This window comes from Atractosteus spatula, chromosome 14 (genome assembly GCF_055471065.1).
Source record: "Atractosteus spatula isolate fAtrSpa1 chromosome 14, fAtrSpa1.hap1, whole genome shotgun sequence".
Classification (NCBI taxonomy): domain Eukaryota; kingdom Metazoa; phylum Chordata; class Actinopteri; order Semionotiformes; family Lepisosteidae; genus Atractosteus; species Atractosteus spatula.
The window spans coordinates 4,452,162-4,478,344 of record NC_142719.1 but is presented as its reverse complement, the minus strand read 5'-3'; the positions used below and the strand labels follow the sequence as shown (position 1 = coordinate 4,478,344).

Below are 26,183 nucleotides of genomic sequence, written 5' to 3'. Positions count from 1 at the left end.
CAGCACAAGCCATCGTGACACTTGAAGACTTGTCTGGGTGTTCTGGTAGTCCCACCTGGCAATGGCTGATAGCATTGTGCTTGAATTTGCTCAGGGTGGTTATTAATAATATCCTCTATCGCATTGTGTTGTGAGTGCAGATATGTGGTTTCAGAGGCTTCCAGCATACTGCTTGCAATTGCTAGTTGTTGGGGGGGGGCTGTAAGAGATTATAATAATTATTTACACTTATATAGTGCTTTTCTGGACACTCCACTCAGTGCTTTACAGGTAATGGGGACTCCCCTACACCACCGCCAGTGTGCAGCCCCCACCTGGATGATGTAATGAAAGTAGTGGAAATTAGTAATGCAGACGCATTTGAGAGGTTGTGAATGAGAGAAGGCCATTGGGCTCATCTGGGTTTTCTTCCATATTGGTAAAGGAAAAGTTTCTCCATACAGGTGTGAAGGAAGTGCAATTTGGCTGATGATGTAAACTCTTTTACTGTGGAAATGATGACACATGACCATTCATACAGTAGGTGTTGCACCAGATCCCAAAATAAGTGCTTACGTAGTTGACCTAATGGCCTATAACACAGGCTTTTCTAGAAAGCTATTTATAGATTCCTTAATCAGATGACCTCATTGGTTAGCTGGAACAAAAATGAACGTGGGGGAACTGAGTCATGAAATCATATGAAGTTCCTGGGCTAATAACTCACTCTGTAAATTGTTTTTGAATGTGCCAGGGTTGCTGTGGAAACGGAGGGGTGGCGGTTGTTCACATCGGAGGTGGTGCCTCAGGGCGCAGTGAGGGACGGGGTTATAATGAGCGGAATCTTATCCCAGGACAACTGTGGCCCGATCACCAAGGGTGGAACCTGCCTTTATCCCGTGATCATTCATAACCACTGTAAACATGAGCAAACGATTCAAGGACCTCCCTGAAAAGACAGTGCAAAGGGTGTCCATAGGATTAATGTGAGCATTAGAAATTCTTAACCTTCTGGGCCTGATCTCTGATATGTGCAGCAGTGCTGAGAAGAAACAACTCCTGTCGAGGCTGTCTGATGGTAGAGATGGAGCTCTGTGTCGCTGACCACACCCCTCTTCTTGTGCTGAATCACTAGAGTGACTGCTGTCAGGTTTAGGTAGCTTGTGTTTGTTTTGAAGTATGATTTATAACGCCTGTATATCCTTGTCCAGAGTACACGATGTCTGTAAATCCTTCGCAAGGATACTGTAAGCCCCTTGTAATACTGCAATTAAAAAAAAAACTGCTTAAGGTTATTATACACAGCACATCTTTGAGGCCTAATTTTTCAAATAGTGCATCTTGAAAATGTTGTATTTTATCTTGCATTTTCATTTTGTTTTGTTTTTTGCTTTTTGTAAAACACAGGCGTAATGTACTGTATCCTGGTTCGTTAGTTATTTGTATTTAAACATGATCGCAGAAGAGCAAGACCGCTGAACCATGCCCACACATGGGAAAGGGAACTGTAAAAGATTTTGCATCCCCTCAAACAGATATTTCTGACACCCTTGTGTTGCACAGCGATATCGTTTGTGATTACTTTTCCTGTTAGAGGTGGGAGAGCTGGAAGTTATTTGCATAGAGACGTGGCCTTACAATGGTATAGTAGAATTGTTGCAAAGCAAGCCCAACCAAAACCATTGAACTGTAATACTCTTTGATAGTGTTTTGTAATACAGTGTACTAGGAATTCAATTTGAGACTACATGTTGATGAAGGTTCTTTGATAAAATTTCCACAGTACAGGAATACACAGTTCCCCAGTGTGTGCACTGTGATATTGTCATCTCATTATTATTCAGTTTTACAGACACAATAGCCAGTTATACCCCGGGGCTCCATGTGGTACTAGTAACGCACCTCTGTGTCAGTGACACACTTATAAGCCAAATGCCTTAAAGCTTTGGGTGTCGGACTCGATCTCTCTTCGGGTTTAGCAGGCCGATATTGACTTCTGGAAATGTCGGTGCCAACTACAGAAGATTGAGGAAATGATTCTTATACAATACATGAAGGTAGTTGTATGAAGTATTTTTGGCACACGGGGTGATGTGTTAAAAAGAATGGGAGACGATTAAATCATGCACGCATAGCCCTTTTGCATTGTGCCAGATCAGAAAAGGGCTAAAAGGTATAAAAAACAACAGCACAGCAGAAAAACAAAAAGGACCCTCTGCTGCTTAGTATAGCACACTCTTCCCTAGAAGACTGCTATTGATTTGAGGATATATCAGTGGCAGACAGTTTATAAAGGCGCAGTACAGGTGTGTAGCTCATTTGATGCCTTGTTAGTATGTGGCATTACTTGCTTTGTTATTGTCCAGCAGTTTGAATGTATTTAATGCTGCCTTAATTTCCCCCCCTTAGCTCCTTTACCCCAGACTGTGTAGCTGCAACACATACAGTAACTAAATTCATACGGACAGTTTGGTGTCTGACTTGCTTACAGCCATCGCAGTACAAACAGTCCTAACTGCTGTGGCCCTCCTGTTCCAAAAAGTCTTAATTCTGGTTTATTTAGTCAGGGGCTGTCGGTTGTCAAACCTTCTGTAGTAAGGCCTAACTTCTCCCTGTTGTCACAAAGGCTGAGGTCGGTTATATAGTTGGTCCGTTTTACCTCGTCATTTCTGATGTATGGAATTCAGAATGGTTTGGTACCGATACTCAGCCTGCATCTTCAACACTTGCATTTCACAGGCACACCCCATCATTGCAAGAGAACGGCAGGGCTCATGCCAGGCGTGGCCTGCTTTGGCCTGCCAGTTGCAGTCAATTATTATTTTTTTGCCCCTGAGGGTGGTGACCCCTCGCTTCCTCAGTCCGTTACTCTACCTTGTCGCGTTCCGAGGCCCTCCCAGCAGAATCTGCAGGAAGCAAAGATTGCCATCCTGCACTGGTTACAGTCTGCAATTGCATTTAGTTATTCTTGCCTCTGCCTCCACAGACCAAAACTCCTGGCAAAGCAGATGTTATTTTAGACTTGGATGCTTCTGGAACTTTGAGCTGTTTTTAAGCTTTTTGCCAAGGCTGAAGAGAAGGTCTTAACCGCTTAACACTGTACACGTTTCCTTCTGAGAAAATGGCTGCTTCCAGCTATTGCCTGACATGTCAGGAATGGCTTATAAAGATCTCAAGCTTCTATTCATAGAAGCTGTATGGGGGATTTGGAAAGAAGCAGACCTCTCTTGTCATACCTTAGCCATTTCCATTTCACAAGCACAGTGTAACTTTGGTGAACATGCAGAGTCAACAGTCGGGCTCACTGAGGGCTTTTTGAAGAGCTACTTAAATGTCAGATTTTCTGCTCCATCTGTTAGTAACTGACTGCCTGGAAAGGTATTGTACTGCTTGTTCAGTTTCTCAGAAGGTGCTGTGCCTGTGTCTGCGTACAGCACTCAAGGGTAGGCATGGCTTTCATCCTGATGTCTGCTTACCATTTTATGAAATGGCAACTGACAAGAGAAGCCTGTATTTCAAAGACGGCAGTGATGTATTTCAGCACTGCAACTCTGCAATGTGATTAGATCTCGTGAACCTGAACTCCAAGTGCATTTTATGATTAAAGCCTCTATATCACGTTTGGCTCTAGTCCAGCTCAGAGCAGTTAAGAAATGGTGTGCTGCTTTGCTTTGCAGAAGAAGAGCTAATCATGCCTCCTTAACATTAAACGGGGTAATTATTTTTTTGTAACTGCAGAAACAAAGGATTATGTGGGATTTCCTTGTTTTTGCTCAAGAAAGGAAGTGTGGATCCTAGTTTTTTAGCCATGACGCCCTGTAAATTGCACAAAGGAAGAACCGCTTTTAAGAGCCTGGATGTCTAACTGCAGATCAAACTGCTGTACGATACTGTGGTTTAGATTTAGCCCTGACGTACATCTGTAGTGGCTAACACTTTCATTTGGCAAAGAACATTGCATTTGAAATATGGAGTTGTAATGATTTTGAGTTTGCAAAATCAAAACTCAATTTCATTTGTCATGTATGGCGATTACCTGTTTTTTTCAGGCCTTTTTTACAAATACAACATTGTCAGCATTCTTGTAGAATTCTGTATGAAAGCTTATCTGCCCGCCAGAGCAGCACCTGAAAACTTGCATTATTAGGAGGTCATAATGACATGCGATGGAAATACAGACTCTGGAGAAATACTTGCATTAAACACCTGAGAAGACTGGCCACATTCTCTTTGTCCCCGTCGTAAAATGCATTTTGGAATTTCCTTTTAAACCGAGGTATGCTTTTACATCAAAAAGGTCTCCTCCCAACTCCTAAAAACGTGGAGTGCACCCCTTGGTGAGATTGACTTGATCAGTCGCTAATTGACTCGGGGTGAAAACTCACTCTGGTGTGATTAAAACAAGAAAGCTCAAGTTGAATTGCAGCCTTAAATTGCAAAACCTGTGCTGATTAATGGTTTGCTTTTGTGTCTTACCAATAGAAACTGTCCATAAAACACTGGTATTTGTAATTTAAGTTTTAAGTGGCACGTGGAACAAAAATGGAGAAATACTGGTCTGCATCCTTTGGAGGGGTGTTAAGGGGCTCTATAGGGCAGAGGTGCTGGTCATTGAGCAGATGGTAGAACGATCCGTCAGCGATCATTGAGTTTATTAGTGAACCAGCAGGAAATGGGGCTGAGTCTGCTGTTTTGACAATTACCCACACGGCCAACTATACGCTTCTGTGTGCTGAGAGAGCCTTCCTTTTTTGGCGTCGTTTCATTTTCTGCTCGGCGTTACTCCTCCACAGAGGAGATGGAGATGGAGATGTCAGCAAAATCCTGAAATCTGCCTGCCAGATCAAAGGTTTTCAGCTGCTCCCCAGAAGCTGGGTTGATTTGAACCAATGGACAATCAACAGTGCATGAAAACGAAGTAAATAATTCTTCAGGTGCTCTTCTCATAAGTGTGGTGCTGCTGCCCCAGTGTCTAGTTGTTGTATTAACTTGCTGTTTTAGCCCCATTTTTACCCCTTTTCATAATGCTGTTGAATGATGTATGCACACATGGTGACAGTGCACCCTTAAACTTTCTCTAACATCTGAAAGAAATGTCAGGACAGCCAGGGACAATCCTTGTTGAGGGATTATAAAACTCCTTTTGTTCATCCCAGAACTGTGTGATAGATGGCCTTTTTTCAATTTGAACAGGTATTCAGATAAACTAGAACAGAATGTAGAGTGTGGCTGACCTGCCTTATTAAAACGGCAGAAATGTGTTTCCATTTCCCTTAGCTCAGAAGGTATTTCTGAGTGAAAGTGACCTCTCTGACTTCTGCTGTAATTGTCTGTCAGTCAGCAGAAGCTCTGTATTATGGTTTTGTAAAATTTCCTTTGACTTTGGAATAACTTCTGTTTAAATATAACTTACTAGCTCCAGAATCATAACCTATGATTATAGAGCCCAGCTATAGTAATGCCATATGCCTTGACATCATTTGCATAACGGTGATCATAAAAGGTGAGCACACAAAAGTGAACAAGAGGGCTTATTGCAGACAACTCTGCACAAGGCTGGTGTTTAGAGACGTTATGGGAAACGAAGACCATTCTGAGTTTAGCAAGCCTGGCCCCTGGTTCTGCGATTGTGGTATTGGAAGTAAGTTCTATGGGAATATCTTAAGGTCAAAGAGTTAACCTGCCACACAGGGAAGAACAGTATTTATACCTCAACTTCATTGAACGTGCTGCGTCATTGACCTGTGAAAGAAGCAAAAATAATAGTACTAAACGAGGATGTCTGTAAAATATGCTACACCGGATAGTAGCAGAATGTTATTTTAATTGTCTGGTGCTGTAGATTTTAAATTATTGAGTTGGGCATCATCCTGGGTCAGTGGAAACACTCGTGTCTTGGGTTAAATTGCAAATTCAGACTATTCTGGGTGTCTCCGGTGGATCCCTGACGGCTACATGCTGGAATTTTAACGAAGAGGTGATCATTAGTCTGCGAGATTCCAATTTTAATTTTAGGGACCAGCCCTTCTCCCCTTTCCAACAGCACAGTTTCTACTGAGCAGGAATTTGCTTTCAGAAATGCCACTGAAGCTATTTTCATGTCTTCTGTTTAACTACCTTTGATTTAGCAGATTTTGGAAGTTTGTCACCTGTCTGTCGACTTCACTGAAAGCAGATTATCCAGTTACTCTTTTATTCGATTTCAGAAGACAGGCAGTTTTTTTAATTTAGAATTTCCAATCATTTGTTGTACTCAACTGATTTGTACCTCAGAGTAACCCCAGAAGTTATTTTATGGGAGATGTCCTACTGGGAATTATTACACATAGAAAAACAAATCCATAAATTTACTTCAATTTTTTTTTTTTACAGTTGCAAGGGAATTATACCATTAATGTAGCTTAATAGCTTCATGAAATTGCTTTGTTGTTTTTTTACTGCTTGGCTATAGCTGAGCTGTAGGCTTTGGAAGCTGATGGGGGGGAAATAGAAACGAGCTGTTTTTTAACGAGAGTGCAAAAGTCACTTTTTTTAGCAAACATTAACGGTGGAAATGACTGTACGATTACCTCTCACTGGAGCATGATGGCAACTGTGCACATTGAAACTGGCTTTTTCATGGCTGTTGAACTTTCTCCCCGTCGTCCCATTTTTTTTCTTTCACAAAGGGTTGCTCAGGGGGTGTGGTGTAGCTGTGGCCCATTTAAACCCCCTACTGCTTAAGTTCCTCTGATTACATGTCCTCCGCAAAGCCTGCTGTCCAGCTGGGAGAAGGAGCATGAAATGTCCTGCTGATCATCACAGAAATCTGCTTGGAGAAAATGTGCTTGCAAGTGCCTAATTAGAATTGCTGTTCACTAGGAAGCTAGGTCCCAGTTGCTGTAGTGTGTTTGCAATTGCAGTACTTCACTGAGAGCAGCCGGACTTGTTCACTTTGATCTTTGCTTCAGTCACAGGTTGGTCCTGGTACCTCTTCCTAAGTGGGGGAAACTCCCATAAAAAGAATATGAACAGCCCTGAGCTCACTCTTGCGATGCTGCCCAGGGTTGTAAGTATATGTCCAAGGCCAGCCTGACAGTGTTGGAAATCTACAGCCGCCCCGGCCCGTATTCATATCGTAGAGTGTCATTATATTGCCAGTTTGAACACGGGGGCACTCAATCTCGGTGGCATGTGGATGGGATCCAAGATGGCTGAGATCTGGCCGTGGGCCTGTGTGAAAGGCCACTGAGTGAATTGTATTGATACAGACCTGGTCCCAGGCTGCCTTCAGTGTCTTAATTCAGTGGCTGATTCTTGAAAGAAGTCAGGGTTACAGCTTCAACAACATGGCTGGGCAGCTTGTTCCACACTCCCACCACCCGTTGTAATAAAACCCTCCTTGTAGAAGTTGTTGATTATTTGAAGTCCCACACATTACCATGGTCTGAGCTGTGACTCTGGTATCTTCAGAAGTGCTGTTGTAAATGTGGTCTCTTTTTTTTATTTATTTGCCAAACGCCTGTGTTAAATACTGGAATTATAAGTACTAAGAAGAGTTTCTAATTCTACATACACAGAAAACTCTAAAAGGAATAATGATATTTTAAAAAACTGTTATTTTAAATACAGTGACTCTGCTCTGAGCAGGACTTCTGGAAACTTTTCCATTTAAACGAGTGTGTTAAAAGGTGCTTCAGTGTCTTAATAGTTAACATCGGAGTAGTTTCTGTGTTTCCAGCTCCTGCCTCAGATGTGGTTGACTTTGTTTATAAAAGCCTTGCTGGTGGTGATTCAGTAGAGTGAGTTTTCATAACTCACAAAAGCCCAGATGTCCAGATATGTGTTCTTTCACTCCTTGATGAGTTTAATACAAATTTGACAGTCTTGTGTGCTATACTCCAGGAATGCCGAGTATCTGGATGAAACCATTCATGATGGCTCTCTACATTAAAACTACTGTATGTCAGAAATGGGAAAACAAACAGTTGTCAATAAATCTGTTTTATTTCTTTGGAAGTCGGATCTGTAAAACCAAAACTCTGATCCATGTGTTCTCCTATTATCCTGCTTAGCTCCTCGAAGGGTCCATGGCTGGTACCTGTGTCATAGAAATAGCCCTCAGTACAGTGGGGAGGATGCTTGAATATATTTAAAAAATGACCCTAAGTATGGTATTTAATACTCTGTTGCTGTGTTGCGTGTCAGAGAATTTACACGAGTATATTTTAGCCCATTTCTTGGGGAATTAACATGGTGAATTGAACAGAGGGGAGGAGGGCACACAGCGAGTAACTGTGCAGGAGCCATTCTCGCTGGTGTCCAGATGCTTCTAGGAGACAGTAGTGCTTTTCACCTTGAAAACGAAGTCATTTCATTCGAGGCCCGATGTGAGCGGAGTCTTGGCTTTAGCCGCTGTGGAGCGAGCGAGAGAGAGAGGCGCTGGGAGAGCGAGACCGAGGCAGCAGTGCCCAAGTGGGAGCTGGGAATTCTAGGCCTCTGACTCATTCGCCCGGGTTGTGTTATTACTCAACAGCTTGGCAGCTGGGAGCGCGCTGCTGTGCAGCGTGGCCGTTTCCCCTTTGGAAAAGGAAAGTGAAGCTGTGGTCGCTGCAGTCTCTTCTGTTTGCTGTTCTTCTGGGCACCTCCCTCTCGTGTGGGCGAGAGAAGCCCAGTGGTTCTGTCTTGACCATGCAGACAGCTCAGACTGACTTGTCCTTGACAAACACTGGCACCTAGACTGTATTGCCAAATGGGTAAGGAAGCTGTCTGGCTTTGACCGTTTTACAGTCTGCCCATTTATTGGTCGGACAAGTCTATCGCAAGGCTTAATGGAAATGCTGTGTTATTGGCCTTTGTTTCATGAAACCGAGCATTCTCGCGTTGCTCAAAATAGTCGGATTTGTCAAAGATAGAATAAGCACCTATAATGTTATATTCCTGTATAGCAGGATCAGTGCATATAGTTCAGCTGTGACAGAAAAGATAGAGCCATACTACACCAGTATAATGTGATTGTATTAGTCTAGCTTCTGCAACAGCAATATCAATCAGCTGATAACGCAATCACACCATGCTAGGAAGTAACAGGTTCAATCCGACTCCGTCACTTTTAGTCTAAGTATTCAAATACCTGGAAAGCTGGTTAATATTGACACATTTTCCCAAAGCCTTTTAGGATAGAAGGCTCATTTAATGTGTATCCTTATTTGGTTAAACCCAAGAAAGCACCCTGGACACTTTATTTAGAAAAGGGTGGGTCTCTTTTGGTCTATGTTTAGATGTTTCCTCACCAATGTATTATACCCAACACAAAACATGCAGTGGTCATCTGTCATTACTCTACAGGAGTGTCTGTTATCTTGGGAGGCTTTGCAGCAGAGCAGCTAGTTTGCTTAGGTCTGATCCAGTGGCACACAGTACTTTCACAGCAGTTCGTTAGCTTCCATATTTAAATTACAGTGATCGTAAACAATGTTATTTGAGTCCCATGATGTTCTTGTAATACCCTAAATTAGAATGTAGAAAGAGTTTAAAAACATCAGAAAAAACAAGGTACAGAGAGCTAGTCTTAAATTCTGATAATTGTTGAATGCGATGTTCTTTTTTTGTATGGAGAGACATTTTCATTTCTGTTTTGGAAAATGTAATTGGTGAGCTAATGATAAAAAAGTAAAACTGGCAACACATAGTTTCTTGGCCTTTAAAAACCTGCACTGATCTCTTGTACAGTATACAGTATGTATAGAAGCTGCAGAGAAGAGTGTTGATTTTTAAACCCTAGATCTCAGTTTTCCTCTGTCCCCGAGCAGATAAATCTCCTCTGTCTGCCCATGGTTTTATGCAGGCTGGCACTCTCGCAGCAAGTCCACTTGAAAAACAGCCATCCTGCACAGCTGACTTCTCTTCCAGGAACTGTTGTTCTCCACACACTTTCCCAGCAGCTGACCCAGGTGCGTGGAGCGACAGCTCTCAATGGGAAATGACTCCCTTAGGAATGCCAGTTACCGCTGGGTGTGAAGCAACACATTAACAGACATCACTAATGCATGATTTCAACTAGCATTCACCTGGGCAGGTTTATATGGTATTACTGATTTGCTCTTTAATTAACCTGTTAATAAGACTCATTTGTTTTTAAATTTTAAGTATAATAAGTAATATAAGATCTCCAATCATACTAGGAAATATGAACTCTTTAATTATTCAGACTTCTACTTTATATTTAATTTGTGTTATTTTGAAATTAGTTTCTGTAAATTCCCAGGGCTTTCTGCTTTAGGCAGTTTACGTTTCACTGTGCTTTTAATTAGGCTTCCCTTTTAAATATTTAGATTAGTGGCAGTTCAGAAATCGCTGCTAAAATGGACACTACATACGATTTTAAATTTAAAGCACTAATGATATTATTACAGCATGCCTTTGTAAACATCTTAAATAGCACTCCTAATATCCAGTTGTACCAACAAATTTAGACCTGAGTTTGAAACCTAAATTATCTTCCTTTTTGTAACTCCTCTGTTGAATTGACACAATAACTCTAATTGCTGGAGTAAGCATAGGTGTGGAATACTTCTGGCTGCTGGCTTCTCCTCTATATTCCATTTCCTAAAATAGTTCCTTTGCATCTTCCAGATCTTTTCCTGGCTGTTTTCTGTTAGCTTGGCCAGAACAACACTATGTGGACTTCGTGATTTGCTTTTTTCCCATTTATGGTAAATGGATAAGAATACACGATTTCTATGGCTTTGTATCATGTTTGAAGTAAAAGTGGTTGAACCATGCAGTGTTTCTTTACCTAACAGAGTTAAGCCTCGTCTCCTAACCCTCTTCAAGCGGTTGCGTATGCAAAACCTTCGTTGTTTTAGGTGTGCTGGACTGTAGGACCACCTTCTTGAAATTGCGGAGATGTTCTGCTTTTCCTAGAGTTTTATATAGGTTACAGTGCTGATTAGAGGGGGTTCCCTTAATGTTGCATTTGGTGGAACAGATGTAGTGGTAGAGCACAGGCCAGTAGGTGTGGTACAGAACACCCTGCCCTAGCATGCGTGAAGCTTAAACTGGAGACGATCATTTTGTAGTCTAAAGGGTTTTGCAGTGTATATGTGTTCAGGTTTGACGTTCTTGAAACTGAAGTCGCTGCTCTTCTCCCATCTGATATACGGCTCCACCTCTCTGGGAAGAGGAAAAGACTCGCATGCGTTTTGCTCAGTCTGTTCTTTTTGGGAATATCTGGGAACGCGGTGAGCCGTGCTTCTCGACAGACGGAAGCACTGGGACCCCTGGCAGGCGAAACGGGACATTTCTAAAATAGTTTGCATCCCTTGGCTGTGCCGAGAGGCCCTGTGAAGGGGGGTGGTTGTTGTGTTCAGCGCTTGGCGGCTTGGGAAGTTAATGAGAGCTGACTGGGAGCTGCTCCTTCCCAGGTCTTGATGGAAACGTCCTCCTGGGAAAGAGGCTGTGGCAACAGTCTTTCAGAGCTGCCTGTGAAGACGGAGTTCGGGGGAAAGCGTGGGCAGGATTAACAGCCACTTATTCGTACAGGGACATGAGTGAAACCAGGGACTTGCAAATCTCTGCTGGGGTGGTGGTACCCTGATTATCCACTAGTTTAGTACATTGTTTCAAACCTTCCATTCATCTCAGTTGTACCGAGTTCAGGGGTCTCACTGAGTTTGATTTATGATGCAGATACGTAGTGTACAACATGGAGTCTTGGAGTTTACGTGCAGTCTGATCATGTGTGTGCAGCTTTAGAAACTTGTTCCATTCGGAGGCACCTTGTATACTGTGGGATTACATATCAATAAGACTGTCTGCCTTTTGAGTTTTTGTTAGTAAAGTCTACTAGCTCCAGTCGTCTTCAGAATCCTGAAAGTGGAATATTCTTAAAAGTAATCCCAATGGCTTCTGAGGGTAGAATTGTAGCGAAAGCTCTGGTGTCATAAATGGAGGGATTCAACATGTATATGTGTGTTTTAACAAAGCACCGTATAGCCTGTTTCATATGATATATTTATATTCCCCAGCTCTTTATTTCTAGATATAATCACGTTATCTTCTGAGGTAGTTTAAAATACATCCAATTCAAAAGAGCTAAAAATTTATACTTCCACAATTCCTCTTTTTTTTAGCAAGTAAGCCTTTAACCTTTGGTCACGCAGGACCACTGTTTAACATCTGTGAAGTGCTGCTGGATCAATGATCAACTCACGCCTGTGTGATGCAGGAGGAGCTTTTACAATATTCCTGCACTGCTCTCTAGAGATCAATGATTGCTGAGCTCAGAGGATTTATTTGGCAATTTCAGTCGTTTATGCTGAAAATGCTTCAGTATAATCTCTTGGGGAGTGGGTGACATAATTTGAAACTTTATTAGCCCTTTGAGTGGAGATGCATGTTCATTTCGCTTTAATAGACTGCAGACAACATACACACATTGCGTGCAGAAATCGTCATGGGAACAGCAGGCAGAGGCAGCAGAGTGCGAGTCTTCAATTTCCGCTGATGTTGCTCTGCTGGTTTCTAATAAGCAGCCAGTCTTCTCAGGTGAGCTGGCTGAAAGTGGGGAGTTTAACCCTTCATGGGCTGAAGTGAAGCAACATTTGCACACTAGAAAAGTTCAAAAGCATTTCTTGGCTTCACCATTGTCTCCCACAGTCGTCATTCATTACAGTGTTTGAGAAAATGGCATTTGTATGTTATGCATGAGCGATAATGCAAAGGCGTCCTGTATATGGAAATAAACAAGTTGATCACTTACATGTTGATAACTTGATTACATACAAGAAACAGTATGTTCGCACTTATTAGAAAGAATACAGGCCTGCACACTTGTAAAATATGGTTTGACCTCTGTTTTAGTTCTGACTGAACAAAATGTGTGCTACTTAAATATTTTTGTTATATTCCTCCATTTTAAATGTCATGAAAAGATAAAACAGCAGAGATGTTAGCTCAAGGTCGCTTACGTGCCTGTGGTATTTTCCTCTGTGGTGTTTATTTGTATATCTCTGTCCTAGAGGCATTAACTCCAGTCTGACTGGAACACTGTGGGCTTTCTGTACAGAGCTGCGTTCTCCACAGACACGCTAACTGTCAGTGTATCTGGAGGGCTAAGTTTTTCTAATCAAATAATCAGAGTGTGTCTGAGGTTGCGCTGATTTCTCGAAGCTGCATGGGAAACTGTATACTGTATGTGAGGCATAACCCACAGAAACTCCCGTGATTCATATGGGAGACGCCATGCCCTGGGTGATGATTCACACCCAGACTTCAGTCCCCAAGGGTGGGGCTGCATGACCTTCTACACTGGAGACCCTGACTCATCCAGATACAGTATGAACCTGCAACCGACTTCCTTTGGTGAAAGGATTCCTGGGGCTGCCAGAGGCACGGGCATTTCTTCAGTGGAGAAAAAAACGGGGGCTTTCATGAAACAGTCAGCTCTGACCTCTCAGCACCATCGGCTTGGTGATTAATAATAATAATTGCTTACACTTATATAGCGCTTTTCTGGACACTCCACTCAAAGCACTTTACAGGTAGTGGGGACTCCCCTCCACCACCACCAATGTGCAGCCCCACCTGGATGATGTGACGGCAGCCATAGTGCACTAGTACGATCCCCACACAGCAGCTCTCAGTGGGGAGGAGAGCAGAGTAGTGGTTTGGATAAGGATGGATTTTTATCCTTCTTTAAAAAGAAGGTTCTGAAAGCAGTAGCTTTATGTGGGTTTTTTTCCTAAAATAAACTTCTTGATGCAATTTGCTGTTTGCACAAACCTATCCAGATATGGTTTTCTAGCTAATGTCAGCTCCAGCTTTTGACAGACATGGTTTATGTTTTTATAAGGCTAAAATTACTTAGATGTGTGCTGTAATTGAAGCATGGCATAACATTATGTAAACCTGCTCTTGACTAGCAAGAAATGTAGTTTTCATTGGAGATTGCATTACAAATGAAACTTTTTCAACAGGCTGGTATAAGAATTGCAGGGCGATGGAACATCAAGCTGAGAAGCAAAGCTTAGAGTGCTTGAGTGCTCTGCTCTTTTAATCACATTTACCTCATTCTTTGTTAGCTGGTGATTGTGGTCAAAAGTGTTGCACCACAGTGATATGTATTGTATGTTTATATAGAATATACAGTATATAAAAATAGCCCTGTGAGGTGTTCTAGTTTCCTGGCAATGCTAATAAGACTTTGTTTCAGCTTCTTAATCTCATCTTTTTCTTTTGCTGGCTGCTGAAATCCTTCCTCTCTTTGAGAGCTCATTATATTTAGAGGACATAGCAGGGTTTCTGTGTATTTAAATAAAATTAAAAGTCCTTCTCCCCAGGAGCATCTGTGGCATACAAGAATGGAATTTCATCAAATATTAAATATATTTTTCATGGCTCCAAACATACCTTCATGTCACGCTGGTAGCTAATTGTCATTCAGGAGCGCAGACTTTGCAGGCTGTCTGGCAGGATCTGCCCGAAAACATCTGCCTTGGGTATTTGCCTGTCCTCCCAGGCCCAATCAAATAACAAACTGTGCTAGTGAGATTGTCAAATTTGTGGAGCACGTTTCTTGAGATTTATGTCCGAATGACTTCTGCCTTCTGTGAGTGTTGGGAAGATTTCCTTAGACTTTGGCTGTGCTTGATTTTACTATATCATATCCACATATATAAACCAATGTGTAAAGCTTGGATTAAAATACTGCAGTACATTCCAGAAACCTCCTGATTCACTAGTGAATTTAAAACTCACTTAGAGGGATCTTAGAAGATTGCTGGCCTTGGCATCATCAGTAACAATGCTTAGTGGGCTGTTGTGCAGCAAGCATGCAACAGGTTCTTATTTTTGTATGTACCTTGGTTCAACGTTTAAAAAGAAGCAAAACTTAACTTTCCTTAATGATACAAGTACTCATTGTCCAAGGACTGTTCAGCCTCATTTATCATTTACTGACCAAAACACTTGAAGTGAGCTTGGAAACAGTTCAGTGAAGCCATTGAACTGAAGCCTTAGGCGCGTTTCTGAAGAGGCTTTCTACCTTAGTTAAAAGTCACTGTAACTAAAGGCTCCTAACACTGGCAGGCACAGTAAATCCTTGATAATGTATAGCTTGCAGTTGTTGGCAGCGAAGTGTAAAAAGGAGGTAAGGGCGGTCGAAATGCCTATTTACTGGTAGTTCTGAAGTTCGTTGGTAAACCTGGAATCTGACCTGACTTTTTTTTTTAGTGATTTGTATACTTTTTGTAACATTACATGGCTCAACAACTTCCCCTTTGTGCCCCTTTTGGAGATCCTGATGTGTTAGTCATACTTGGAACAGGAAAAGCCATTAACATTACTGGAAATCCACAGAGAAAGAGCTTGCTCCCATTTCACACCATTGAGGGATCATTGTATACTTGTTAGGCTCATAATCTAGACCGTAAATGTTATTATATTGACAGTTCATGGGGCTGTACAAAATATCAGTACAGTGTTTTGTGCTTTTTAATCAGCATCTATGAAGGATAACATGAAGCAGTTGGAACAGGCAACTTCATAGAGTTCAGTATGTAGATGAAATATTTAAAGAACGGTCTTATTTAGTGAGTTTTTTCCATCTCTGTATGCAGGCTTATGTTTAATTCAGGGCACCATTAAGTTTGTCGTGTGGCAGCACAAATATGATTTATGACAGCAGATCTGCTCGCCCTGCACAAAGGGCAAGACTGCTTTGTTTTAAAGAGACTCTATTTCCCGTCACACTGTGGTGACCCACATCAGGAACATGGTTATTGTTTCCTTGTGAGCGTCAGGGGCACCTTCTCAGCTGGATTGCCGGAGGTCGTACCCGTGTCAGGAATGGCACAGAGATGGCTCTTCCCCCTTGTCAGTGTCATTTTTTTTTGGTTTGGCTGTTTAATCCAGGTACCTCTAAAGAACTTTGGTTAATCTGGTTTTCTAAAAACGCTTGCTTAGGAGCTTAAGTCAATAAGTCTAAACTTTTTGAAGTTCAGTTAGTTATAAATCCAGGTCTTTATTATCGTGCCACATCATTGTTTTTGAGGTTTTGTGATTTCCGATCTGGTGGGTGGTTTGACGTTTTGGTTTAATCCAAGAATGTTAATGTAACTGAAGCAACAAATACTCTTCGAAGTTCATTAAGAACTAACTTCGTGTGCGTGTGGTTAATTGTTCAGCCGCTGTGAATATCGTTTGTTAGGTGTTAACCATGTAAACTTTGGAGGGGAAAGGCGTGATATTAAATGGGGAATTGTCCTCTGTTCGCAGGCGGGGAGCGATGGGGAGAGTATTGGGAACTGCCCCTTCTCTCAGAGGCTCTTCATGATTCTGTGGCTGAAAGGAGTGGTGTTCAACGTCACGACCGTCGACCTGAAGAGGTGAGGCTGCCGTCTTCGTCTTGGCTTTTTATTCAGCAGGAATTTCACCCCCTGGTCTGAGCACGGAAGCAACCTTGTCACCACATGTTGGGGTTAAATAATGTTAGTAGAGGCGGTATATGGGTCTAAACCTTCCAGCTCTCCCCTTCTTTCATGTGTTGTGATGTCACCGTCGGTGGCTTTGCCAGCAGGCTGAGTGGTTCGAGCTTCTCGCGGCCCAGTGCGATGGCCTGTTTCCTAGAGAGGAATGCAGCTGCCGGCCCTCTTCTCTCCTCCTCCTCTGTACTCATGCTGCTGAAGTCATGCCAAGGCTGTGAAGTCATTTCCTGCCATTGTAGCAGCAAGCTGGCTGCTGATTTTAGAACATTACCGTTTGTGTTGCTCAACACGGTCTTGGTTGAGGTTTATATTGTAGTTCTGCTCTCCTGCTGAGTTGTTTTAAAACATAAATTGGACACATTTAGCATTAGAACGTTTCATCTTGACATTTTTGCTGTGCTTTTTCATCTAGCAAAACATTTGCAAGGGAATATAGGGACCAAATCCACCCGCCAGGAATATACTGTTAAATCACTCATTGTAGGAATTTTTATACCATCAACTTTACTCCATTTAACTAAATGTTCTACTCTCTTGGTGATACACAATGTAATATTCACTTGGTCCCAGTATATAGAATATATTCTTCAATGCGCTTTTAACCTTGCTTTTTAAATTGTTGATATCTGATGCAATTTTATTATCAAAGTGAAAATTTAAAGCAGTTTGGCTGCTTTTCTAGTTAGAAATTGTGAAAAGGAAGTTTGTGCTTGGCTGTTGAGCTTTTAATTGTAACCTGTAATGGCTAAACAGTTTAATGAAAACAGAGCAGAACAGAGAGAAAGTTTGAAACAAAGCAGTTTATTTTGAAATTCATAGAACTTGTTGATCCAGCTAAATCTATTGTAAACACTGACTGGAAATTCTAACTGTTGAAAAGCTTAGCAGTGCTGTCCAGACTAGATTTCACTGGAAATGTCTTGCCTAACGTTTGCATTGTTCTGTGCAAAATTGGCCTGTGCTGTCCTGTTGAATAGCGGCTCTGAGATGTCTGTTGATCAGCATCCAACGCTTAGCTCACAAACTTCTGGCATCAGTCGGTGTGGTACAATGGAGAGTATCGTCCTGCTGTGAGTTCTCGGACCACAACTAGGATTTCTCAGTCTGCTCCTGGCATGTGTGTGATCACACTGGGTTCACCTCAGGAATACAATGGCATGCACATCCATTATTTGCATTTTAGAGTTTGATAAGCAGTATATATTTGTTTTGCCTCATTGATCGCCAAATGTGCTTTCAGAATATCCCACATTTCAAAATAGGTAACTTGCATTTGACTTATGTTCTTGCTTGCAAAGAGCTCATCGCCAAATGGAGAAAGACAAAATGGTCTCTTCTCTGGTTATCAGTTTATGAGCCTCGTAAGACGTGGTTTCTTGGGAAATCCCACTCCAGGTCATAAACATTCTTGCCCTCTACGTTTGTCAGTGAGTTGCGTGCTCTCCAATGATGCATGTGGTTGTGCGGTGTTACAGGAAACCAGCAGACCTGCAGAACCTGGCCCCTGGCACCCACCCCCCCTTCATCACCTTCAATGGAGAGGTGAAGACCGACGTCAACAAGATCGAGGAGTTCCTGGAGGACGTGCTGAGCCCCCCCAGGTAAGCCTTCCTGGAGGAGCCCTTTCAACATCTGCATACCTTCCAGTGCTAAATAAATTATCACACCACTTATAGAAGATCATGACTCTGTTCTGCGAAAATCCTTCTTTCAGAAATGTTACCGGTGCGCTTTCACAGTACTTAGGAGCTTTGGGGAACGCCTTCAAGCACTCAATACTAAGATAAAGGAATCTTGCATATCTTATGTGCTTTTGAACAGTGTAAATGTACCTAGGTTAGGTTATACACATTGATATAATGTACTTGGGTGAATTTACAAAGAAATGCAGTGTTTTTAAAATGGAGAACAAGACTAACTTCATCAATGTTTGGAAGATATTTTTGCAAGAGGTTCTTTGGGTTGCTGACTGTTCTTTCTCGTACTGAAGGGTTTCATCACATGCTTAAAACCCACTGGCAGCTGCTGTGTCCTTCCTTAGTATGATTCCTCAGACTTGAGGTGTTCTGTATGGAAAAGATACTGATGTGTGAATCTGGTGTTAGGTACATGAAGCTGGCCGCTCGACACCCAGAATCCAACACTGCTGGAATGGACATTTTCGCCAAGTTCTCCGCTTACATCAAGAACTCCAGACCAGATGCCAATGAAGGTGAGCTCTGCACCACCACCACCATGAACACTGATGAAAACTGGCAGGACACAGTCGCATAGAGGAAAAGTAGACCTAAGAGTTCATTGCATTTGCAAGCAACTTGCCAGATCCCCAGTAATACAGCAACAAAGCAGTGGAATCCTTTCATACTGCTTATGCAACACCATTGCAAATATACAGCTTTGGAAATATGCATTCTTTATTTTGCGAGAAATAATTGGATTAAAGGTGGACAAATAATTCTTAGGCCTGTTCGGAATTAAAACTGTAAAAAGCTGACAGGTTGTTAAAGGAAAAACCCATTAAAATCATGAATTCTGTGTAGTTCCATCAAGTGGCATTTAGGAAGCGACTAGTAGAATTCCAGAGAGCAACATGGGGAAACATCGCTTGCACAGAAAATATCACAGGGCCACATGTATAACAAAAGTTTCCTTGTAAGAAAGCACTCTGTCAAAGAAAAGTGCTACTCCCATGAAAAGCTGGTTTCTGCCCTAGGAAGATATTTATGGAAATGCCTTCCCAGTTTTTCAAATCTGATTTTTTTTTTTCCCCATTTTAAGCACACTAGCCAGTAAACCAGAAAGTGGACAGTGAATGTTTTATCCATTTATTCTGCGGCAATTCTCAACAGTTTGGAGCAGGGCACAGTTTTTTTAATATCCGCAACAGATGGGAATACTGTAACTTTTTTTTTGTAGAGCCTGTGGGGTTTTGGTATTGATTATGTGGCTAAGCTCTAGGCATGTTTGAAATGAGAACTTTATTGCTGAAGAAAGCAAGGGATGAAACACTACGAACCTTGTAAGTCTCAGATTGAATTACTCACTGTTGGTAGAGAATTCCAGTTGCTTAGCAACCCCCAGAGGCTTATTAGAGCTGCTGGTTTTGAGAGAACAGTGTTCAGCATTGGCCTGTCTTTGTATTGTTTCATCTGTGGACATTGTGATCCTACGGTACCCTCACATTTTATTTTAAGCTTTGTATTAAAAGAGGATACAGCCACTAATCTAAAGGAATAAACATTAAAAAAGCACATTGTAGTAAACGATCAAAGTGGCAGATCATTTTTCAAAACCACAAATCCTTTTGTCTTCCCTGGAATCAGCCCAGAGAAGAGCTACCAGCCAGATACATTTCTGGTCTTAAAGGAATGTGCTGCTCTGGAACTTTTCGGTTTTTATCGCAGAGCAAACATGTTCAAAAATCCTTGAAGGATTCAAGTATTCACGAAAGGCCTTTTTCTAGACAAAAGGTTGTAGGAGTCTGGAACAAGCTACCTCGTTTTATTGTTGACAGAAGAGCATCAGTTTCAAGATGTGGCTGAATTAGATCCTCAGATCAATTAGCTAATTATTTGCTAGTAAATAAACTTGATAGAATAAATGGCGTCCCATCAAGTTTTTTCTCAAAACATAAGTTTATAATGTATTTTTCACATACTCCCAAGAGAACCCATTTAATATCAATATTTCCGAATAATAGGGATATTATTTTAACCACCACTAATTTGAATTGACTTGCTGAGCTGTGTCATGTACTCCTGTATTCATTTACTCCCATTTTATCCCTGTATGTGAACACAGTACATCAACGTAAAACACCACACTACTACCCTGCTACTGTAAGTGAAGTGTCAAATGGAATCAAATCTTTCCTGCTGCCTTCCAGCACTTCCAAAAGACTCCACTGGAATAGCATCTCTCCCGTGGTATGTGAGCACTTGGCTGGTGCATTCCAGGGAGTGATAAAGGCAGAATCCTGGCTGACAATGTCAGGGTGAGCCTTGAGTCTTAAGCACATGAAGTCCTGTCATGGTGTTCACTCACAAGGAACATTTTGAAGCATGGAGTTTTGTAATAAAACGGTGTGTGTTTTGCTGCTTTGGTTTAAGATGGGATTTTCTTCTATAGGATTTTATGAAGATAAATTGTAAATTGTCGCTTTTCTAGAAGGCGCTGAACCAAACCATTAACTGGATATTAGAATAATAGGTGGCATGAATTTTAATAAAAGAGCTTTTATTGAAGGGAGGTAGAAATATACTTTGCAAAGGTTGTATCTGACTTCATGAGGACTCTGTAAGAGTAGCCAATTTGCCAGCATGTCGTTGAGTGTTGGAATGATTGCAGGAGGAACATGCAAGCTCCACACAGCCTGACACCAGCGGAGGCAGTAATGCTAACCGCCATGTTACCACGGTGCACATGATGACCCTGTTCATTTTAACTGTGGCTAGTGCCTCTGTGTCCAGCAAAATTTTTTTGGGTGTTAAAAGATTACATTCAAAAAGACATTATCATAGGGAAGCTATGAACTAACTTTTACAAAAGGTCTGACTTGACATTGGCTCATTTTTCTCTTGTCAGGACTGAACACTGCTTAAAACTAAAATGACTCCATATTCCTCCATGTGCAAAGTTTGTTCAGCTGTGGTTAGAGCTGTATTCCACATCAATACTTCATGCCATTGGAGGCTTCCAGTCTGTGATGCATTTCCAGTATACTGCACTGCCCTCTTGTGGCTGACCAGTCCTTTTTTTTTACCCTGTTTTTTTTCCCTAGCTGTCTTTCCAACATCTAGTTGGTGTGTTTTTGGTCCAGTGTTCCCCTGGAAAATGTTAAATCTCAGGGAGTTTTTGGCTCCTGGTTGTCCTGGTTGAAAGTGCTCGTGTTAATTAACTGCGGATTTGAATGCTGTGTCTTAATTGAGTAGCTCTGTGGCTATATCTTAATATATATGGCATCTACATATACATTTCTGTATGTAACTGTGTAATATAGGATATACAGTGTATAGTAAAGGCCAGCAAGCGTGTTTACAATGATATGCAGTCGGCTTGAACAAAGCCGTGCCGGTGTAGAAGACTAGCGAAGGGGCAGTACTGACGACCCGTCCTGTCCTCAGGCCTGGAGCGGGGCCTGCTGAAGACCCTGCAGAAGCTGGACGAGTACCTGACCTCGCCCTTGCCCGACGAGATCGACCACAACAGCATGGAGGACGTCAAGGTGTCGAGCCGCAGGTTCCTGGACGGGGACGAGATGACGCTGGCGGACTGCAACCTGCTTCCCAAGCTGCACATCGTCAAGGTAGCGCCGCTGGCCCGGCCTCGCCCTCCGGCAGAGTCCAGTCAGCTTCTTTATTAATCCCGTCTTTGAACTGTATTTCTGGGAGAAAACCTGCAAACCTTACATGATGCCTGCATAAGCAGCAATTCATTGTCATCTTGCTGAACCGTCCCTCAGGTCGTTTGCAGGGGTGTTACTGCATTTAATTACGGATGTTAAAGCATTGTGAGAATTGAGGGTTTCATCCAGCATGGAAAGAACGTTATGTTTCAGGTTTAACCATTTAATTCCAGCTAAGTACAATACACGGGTATCCTCAGGTACTTGACAATTGCTGCTTTTTTACAAAATTCTTGTCTGACATCTCGCCTCATGTGTAATACAAATGGTTTAGTAAATTGTAACTCATTCCCTGTGGATTTGTAGATAAAATGATTTGTTTTTTATTCACGCAATATCCGTACCAAAAAAAAAGGCAAGACCCGTCGCAACTCTGATAACTCAATACATGAATGTGTTTATTGCAAAGTTACTGAGTTGGGTTGCTAACAATTTAATTCACTGAATTTCCTATGTTTTTCGTCTTGAAGGTGGTGACGAAGAAATACCGCGGTTTTGAAATCCCCAAGGACATGACGGGCATTTGGAAGTACCTGAGCAGCGCCTACACCCGCGAGGAGTTCACCAACACCTGCCCGAGCGACAAGGAGATCGAGATCGCCTACGCAGACGTGGCCAAGAGGCTCACCAAGTAATCAGGCCTGGAGCCCTCCTCTAACCTCAGCACTGGGACTGCTCATGGAGAGAACGCGTTGCATTTATTCAACAGTGTGCATCTATTCATTTAGAAGCCGTGTCCAAAAAAAATGAACAAAAAGCTGCATGATTTTTTTTTTTCCATTTGCTGAAGGTAAATCAGTTTGCAAGTGTGACAGGGAATGGTGAAGCAATATGAGAGCTGCCAGACGCTGAACCGTTTTCGTATTTCTGCAAGATGGTTCTCTGGCTTGAAAACGGGGATCATCTACCTTCTCACAGCTTCAGCGACTTAAAAAAAACAAAAACAAGACACAGGGGTCAGGAGGAGGTTGATTTTGGAAAGCTTTCTTTTAGGGATTTTCAAATGTTGCTTTGTGTTATTTCTCGATTTCTGTAAATGGCACGTGAGATGAAGAAGTGTAAGTGAAATCTGCTCTATCACATTGGGGTTACAGGGACTGAAGGGGTGTTTGCCCCTGATATTAATGCTTTGGGGGAGTTTTTAGTTGGATTACCAGTCACAGAATAAGAATTATCACAGTTATTATACTAGGGAAAATGTAGTGAAGTAGTTAAAAGTTATTACAAGGATAGAGAGGCATGAAGATGTTTGACAAAATATGCATAGCTGCCAATAGGAATAGTGGAAAGATGTAAGACACTGATCTAAGTATCAAAGCGCAGATGAGTTTCTAGCTCTTTCGTCTTGAACAGCGAGCCTTTTGTTTGACTGGCATGTTGGGCTTGAGGGAATGTTTCTCAGGTCTCCACTGTTTTAAATTCTTAGTCCTTTATCTGGGTATTTTAAAACAAATTGGTCAAACTATGTTTCTAAACTAAATCCAATTAATGAAAAACTTGGGTACACGTTTAATAAAAACAGTCATCCAACAGCGAGTTTAGATGAAAAATAGTTCTTTGTAAAAAAAAAAGTAAGCTTAATTTTTCCTTGGCTTAGCATGCAGGATTCTGATAAACGCAAATGCAGTTGCAAACTTTTGCAAGAAAATGGCATGAAGAAGGTCCAGAAAAGTCAGCCGGGTCTAATAGATAGTTGATGTTCCAGTTTTGTGTGTTCAAAGATTGCAGTGGTTTTACACTTAATCCTCTTAGAAATTGTTTTCCATTTCGAAAGTTTTTTTTTCTTTTTGGCATTGAATTAAAGTATATGAAGGAAACTGTTGAATCCTGTTGTGCTGGCAGTATTGTCTTGTATTTCTTCACCAAAAAAAAGGCTCATTGCTGTGAGCAGTACAGTACGATTTTCAGTCGGGTATATAGTTTTTTTTTAACCTTTTCACATGTAAAAACTCTAACATGTATTTGAAAAGTTGACACTACAGATATTTAGGATAATGAATAGTAGTGCAATGATTACATTTTTTGTGTACCAATTGATTTTGCTACATCCTAACATTGGGAGTGTCTTGAGAGCAGTGAATGTATACCCCACACCCGGAGAATATTTTTCTAGGACTTTTTTTTAACCTTTTTAAGATGATGTGCATTGTTTTGATCTGATTTTTAAAAAAGGAATTTGTAAATATCTTGAGTGTTCTCATTTTGAAATGTAATTTTTGTCCGTGTAGTTAATTTGGAGGGAAATTCTCTCTTCCTGTTTATTTTATTGATAGTAGCAGATGTTCAATCTAAACAATTTGAAGTCCATGTGGACAATTCTATAGCTCAAGATCCAGAATTAAGTTCTATTAATCATTGCATTACTATATGTGTGTCAATAACAAACCTGCTGGAAGTGGTGGTATTTTAAAAAAAAGTGAAGTGCAGACCAGCAAGCTGCTGAAAACAGCACAGCCTTTTTACATCAGTTAAAACAATTTTACATGTTAAAAACTGGTGCTGCTCATTCCTTCTAACCTGGTTATAAAATCAAGTTCGCAACTACAAAATGTAATTTTTTAAATGCTTTTTTCATAATACAGTATTTATTGTAATTATACCCTGCTATTGCTTTAAACTGCTGTCACAGCTTAAGAAGCAATACACCGATACCAGACTTTCACTAACATCCATAGAATTGTTTGCATTAAAAATCATTTAAAGTGTCATTATTACAAATATAGTACTGTTGATTCCTGCATCTACCATTTTATTTCAGAAAGTTTTTATGTAATCATTTAAAGGAACATTTTACCTCCATCGAAATTAAATGCAGTAAGACATTAAGAATTGATGCATTAAGAAAAAGATGACAGGTAATGCTAATTGCTAATGCTGTATTGTCTTCATATAAGACGTTTTGCCGTAATGTGAAATAAGCAATTAAAGACTTCAGATTTTTTCAGCCCTCTATGGAATAAAGCAGTTTTTTATTTTTTACTATTTTTGCTTACTAACCTAACAATATTTTTTTTACATATTTATATATACACTTTTTTCCTGGATATTGTTGGAGAAAACAGCTCTGCCAGTTGCAGGTTTTCTGAATTTACTGGTGTTTAGATCCTGTGTCAGTGTATTAACGACAAGTTGCAGTAGTACAGTATCTTACCTGCTGCACTGTATATCAAACAACATGCATATATACAAGTAAATTGCTGGGAGCTTACAATAAAACTTATATTTTGACTAGCATTTCTGTGGTTTTATGTCATTGACCTTTTATGGTTTTGCCGAAGTACCATGAAATCATGCTTTTCATACTTGGATCTGTCTGTTCTGTATACAGAACAGTGTAGGACTGCTTTAATTTTATTTAGGAAGGATTTAATTTCTCATTGTAGGTGGTGACCTAGGGGATTTTTTTTCCCATGCTTGATCCAGCTGATTTTGAACACTGTGATGTTGATTATAGTTTATAACAGGTCTTTAAACTTAATTAGACTTTTGCCCATTAAAGTGCTCTTTTCAGAAAATTCTAACTCGTATTTACTGTGCATTGAGTGCACTATGTATTGCACAGTGACGCAGTGGTTAACATTGCTGCCTTGCAGCACTGGGGCCCCGAGTTCAGTTCTGAACCTGGGGTGCTGTCTGTGTGGGGTTTGTATGTTTTTGTGAGGGTTTCTTCTGGTGCTCAAATTTCCTCCCACAGCTCCAGTGGGAGGCAGGTGCTGGTAGGTTAACTGGTTCTGGGAGAATTGGCCTGAATGTTTGTGCAGCTGTGTGCCCTCCGGAGGACTGGTGTCCCATCCAGGGTGTACCTTGCCTTGCACCTGTATCTTGCCAGGACAGACTTTGGCTCCCCTGCAACCTTGAATTGGGTGAAGCAGAAAACGAATGGAAGTGTTGATGTGCAGTTACACAAAATCCCCACTGGGTGTCACTAAAAACTTGCCAGTGAGTTGGAGACAGCCTTGTTATCTGCAGCGTTGCGCTGTGAATGAAAAGGCAGTTACAGCCTATGACAGTGCTGCTTCTCTTTACACGTGAAAAATAAGAAATTTAAAAATAATGAAAATGCACATGAACGGCAGTGTCAGGTAGGAGAGGAGCTATTACATGCAGAATCTAATGTTGCATTTATGGTCACTTGGCATATTTGCACAGTTCCAGTTAAGCTGTTTTTCTTAAGGCAAAACACTAAGTTTTCCCCATACCCAGCATGAGAGATTAAAGACTTCTCCTCAGCAGTGCCAGTGGGCAAAATAACAGATCGCATTTCTTGAAATTATTCTGATTTTTGTTTTTCCGACAACATTTTCAAATGCCCATGAAATCCCCACACCTAGTGA

General features: G+C 41.3%; 1 protein-coding gene across 1 annotated transcript in view; it reads left to right on the top strand.

Annotated features, from left to right (window-relative positions):
* clic4 (CLIC family member 4) overlaps positions 1 to 25,083 on the top strand; it is a 28,556-nt gene extending 3,473 nt beyond the window's left edge. Inside the window, exons 2-6 of the mRNA XM_088931826.1 lie at positions 16,237 to 16,346; positions 17,921 to 18,046; positions 18,551 to 18,657; positions 21,569 to 21,750; positions 22,320 to 25,083. Of these exons, the coding sequence (XP_088787952.1) occupies positions 16,237 to 16,346; positions 17,921 to 18,046; positions 18,551 to 18,657; positions 21,569 to 21,750; positions 22,320 to 22,484 (690 nt within the window). The 3' untranslated portion in view covers positions 22,485 to 25,083. The remainder of the gene's footprint in view (positions 1 to 16,236; positions 16,347 to 17,920; positions 18,047 to 18,550; positions 18,658 to 21,568; positions 21,751 to 22,319) is intronic.
* The last annotated feature ends 1,100 nt before the right edge of the window (positions 25,084 to 26,183 follow it).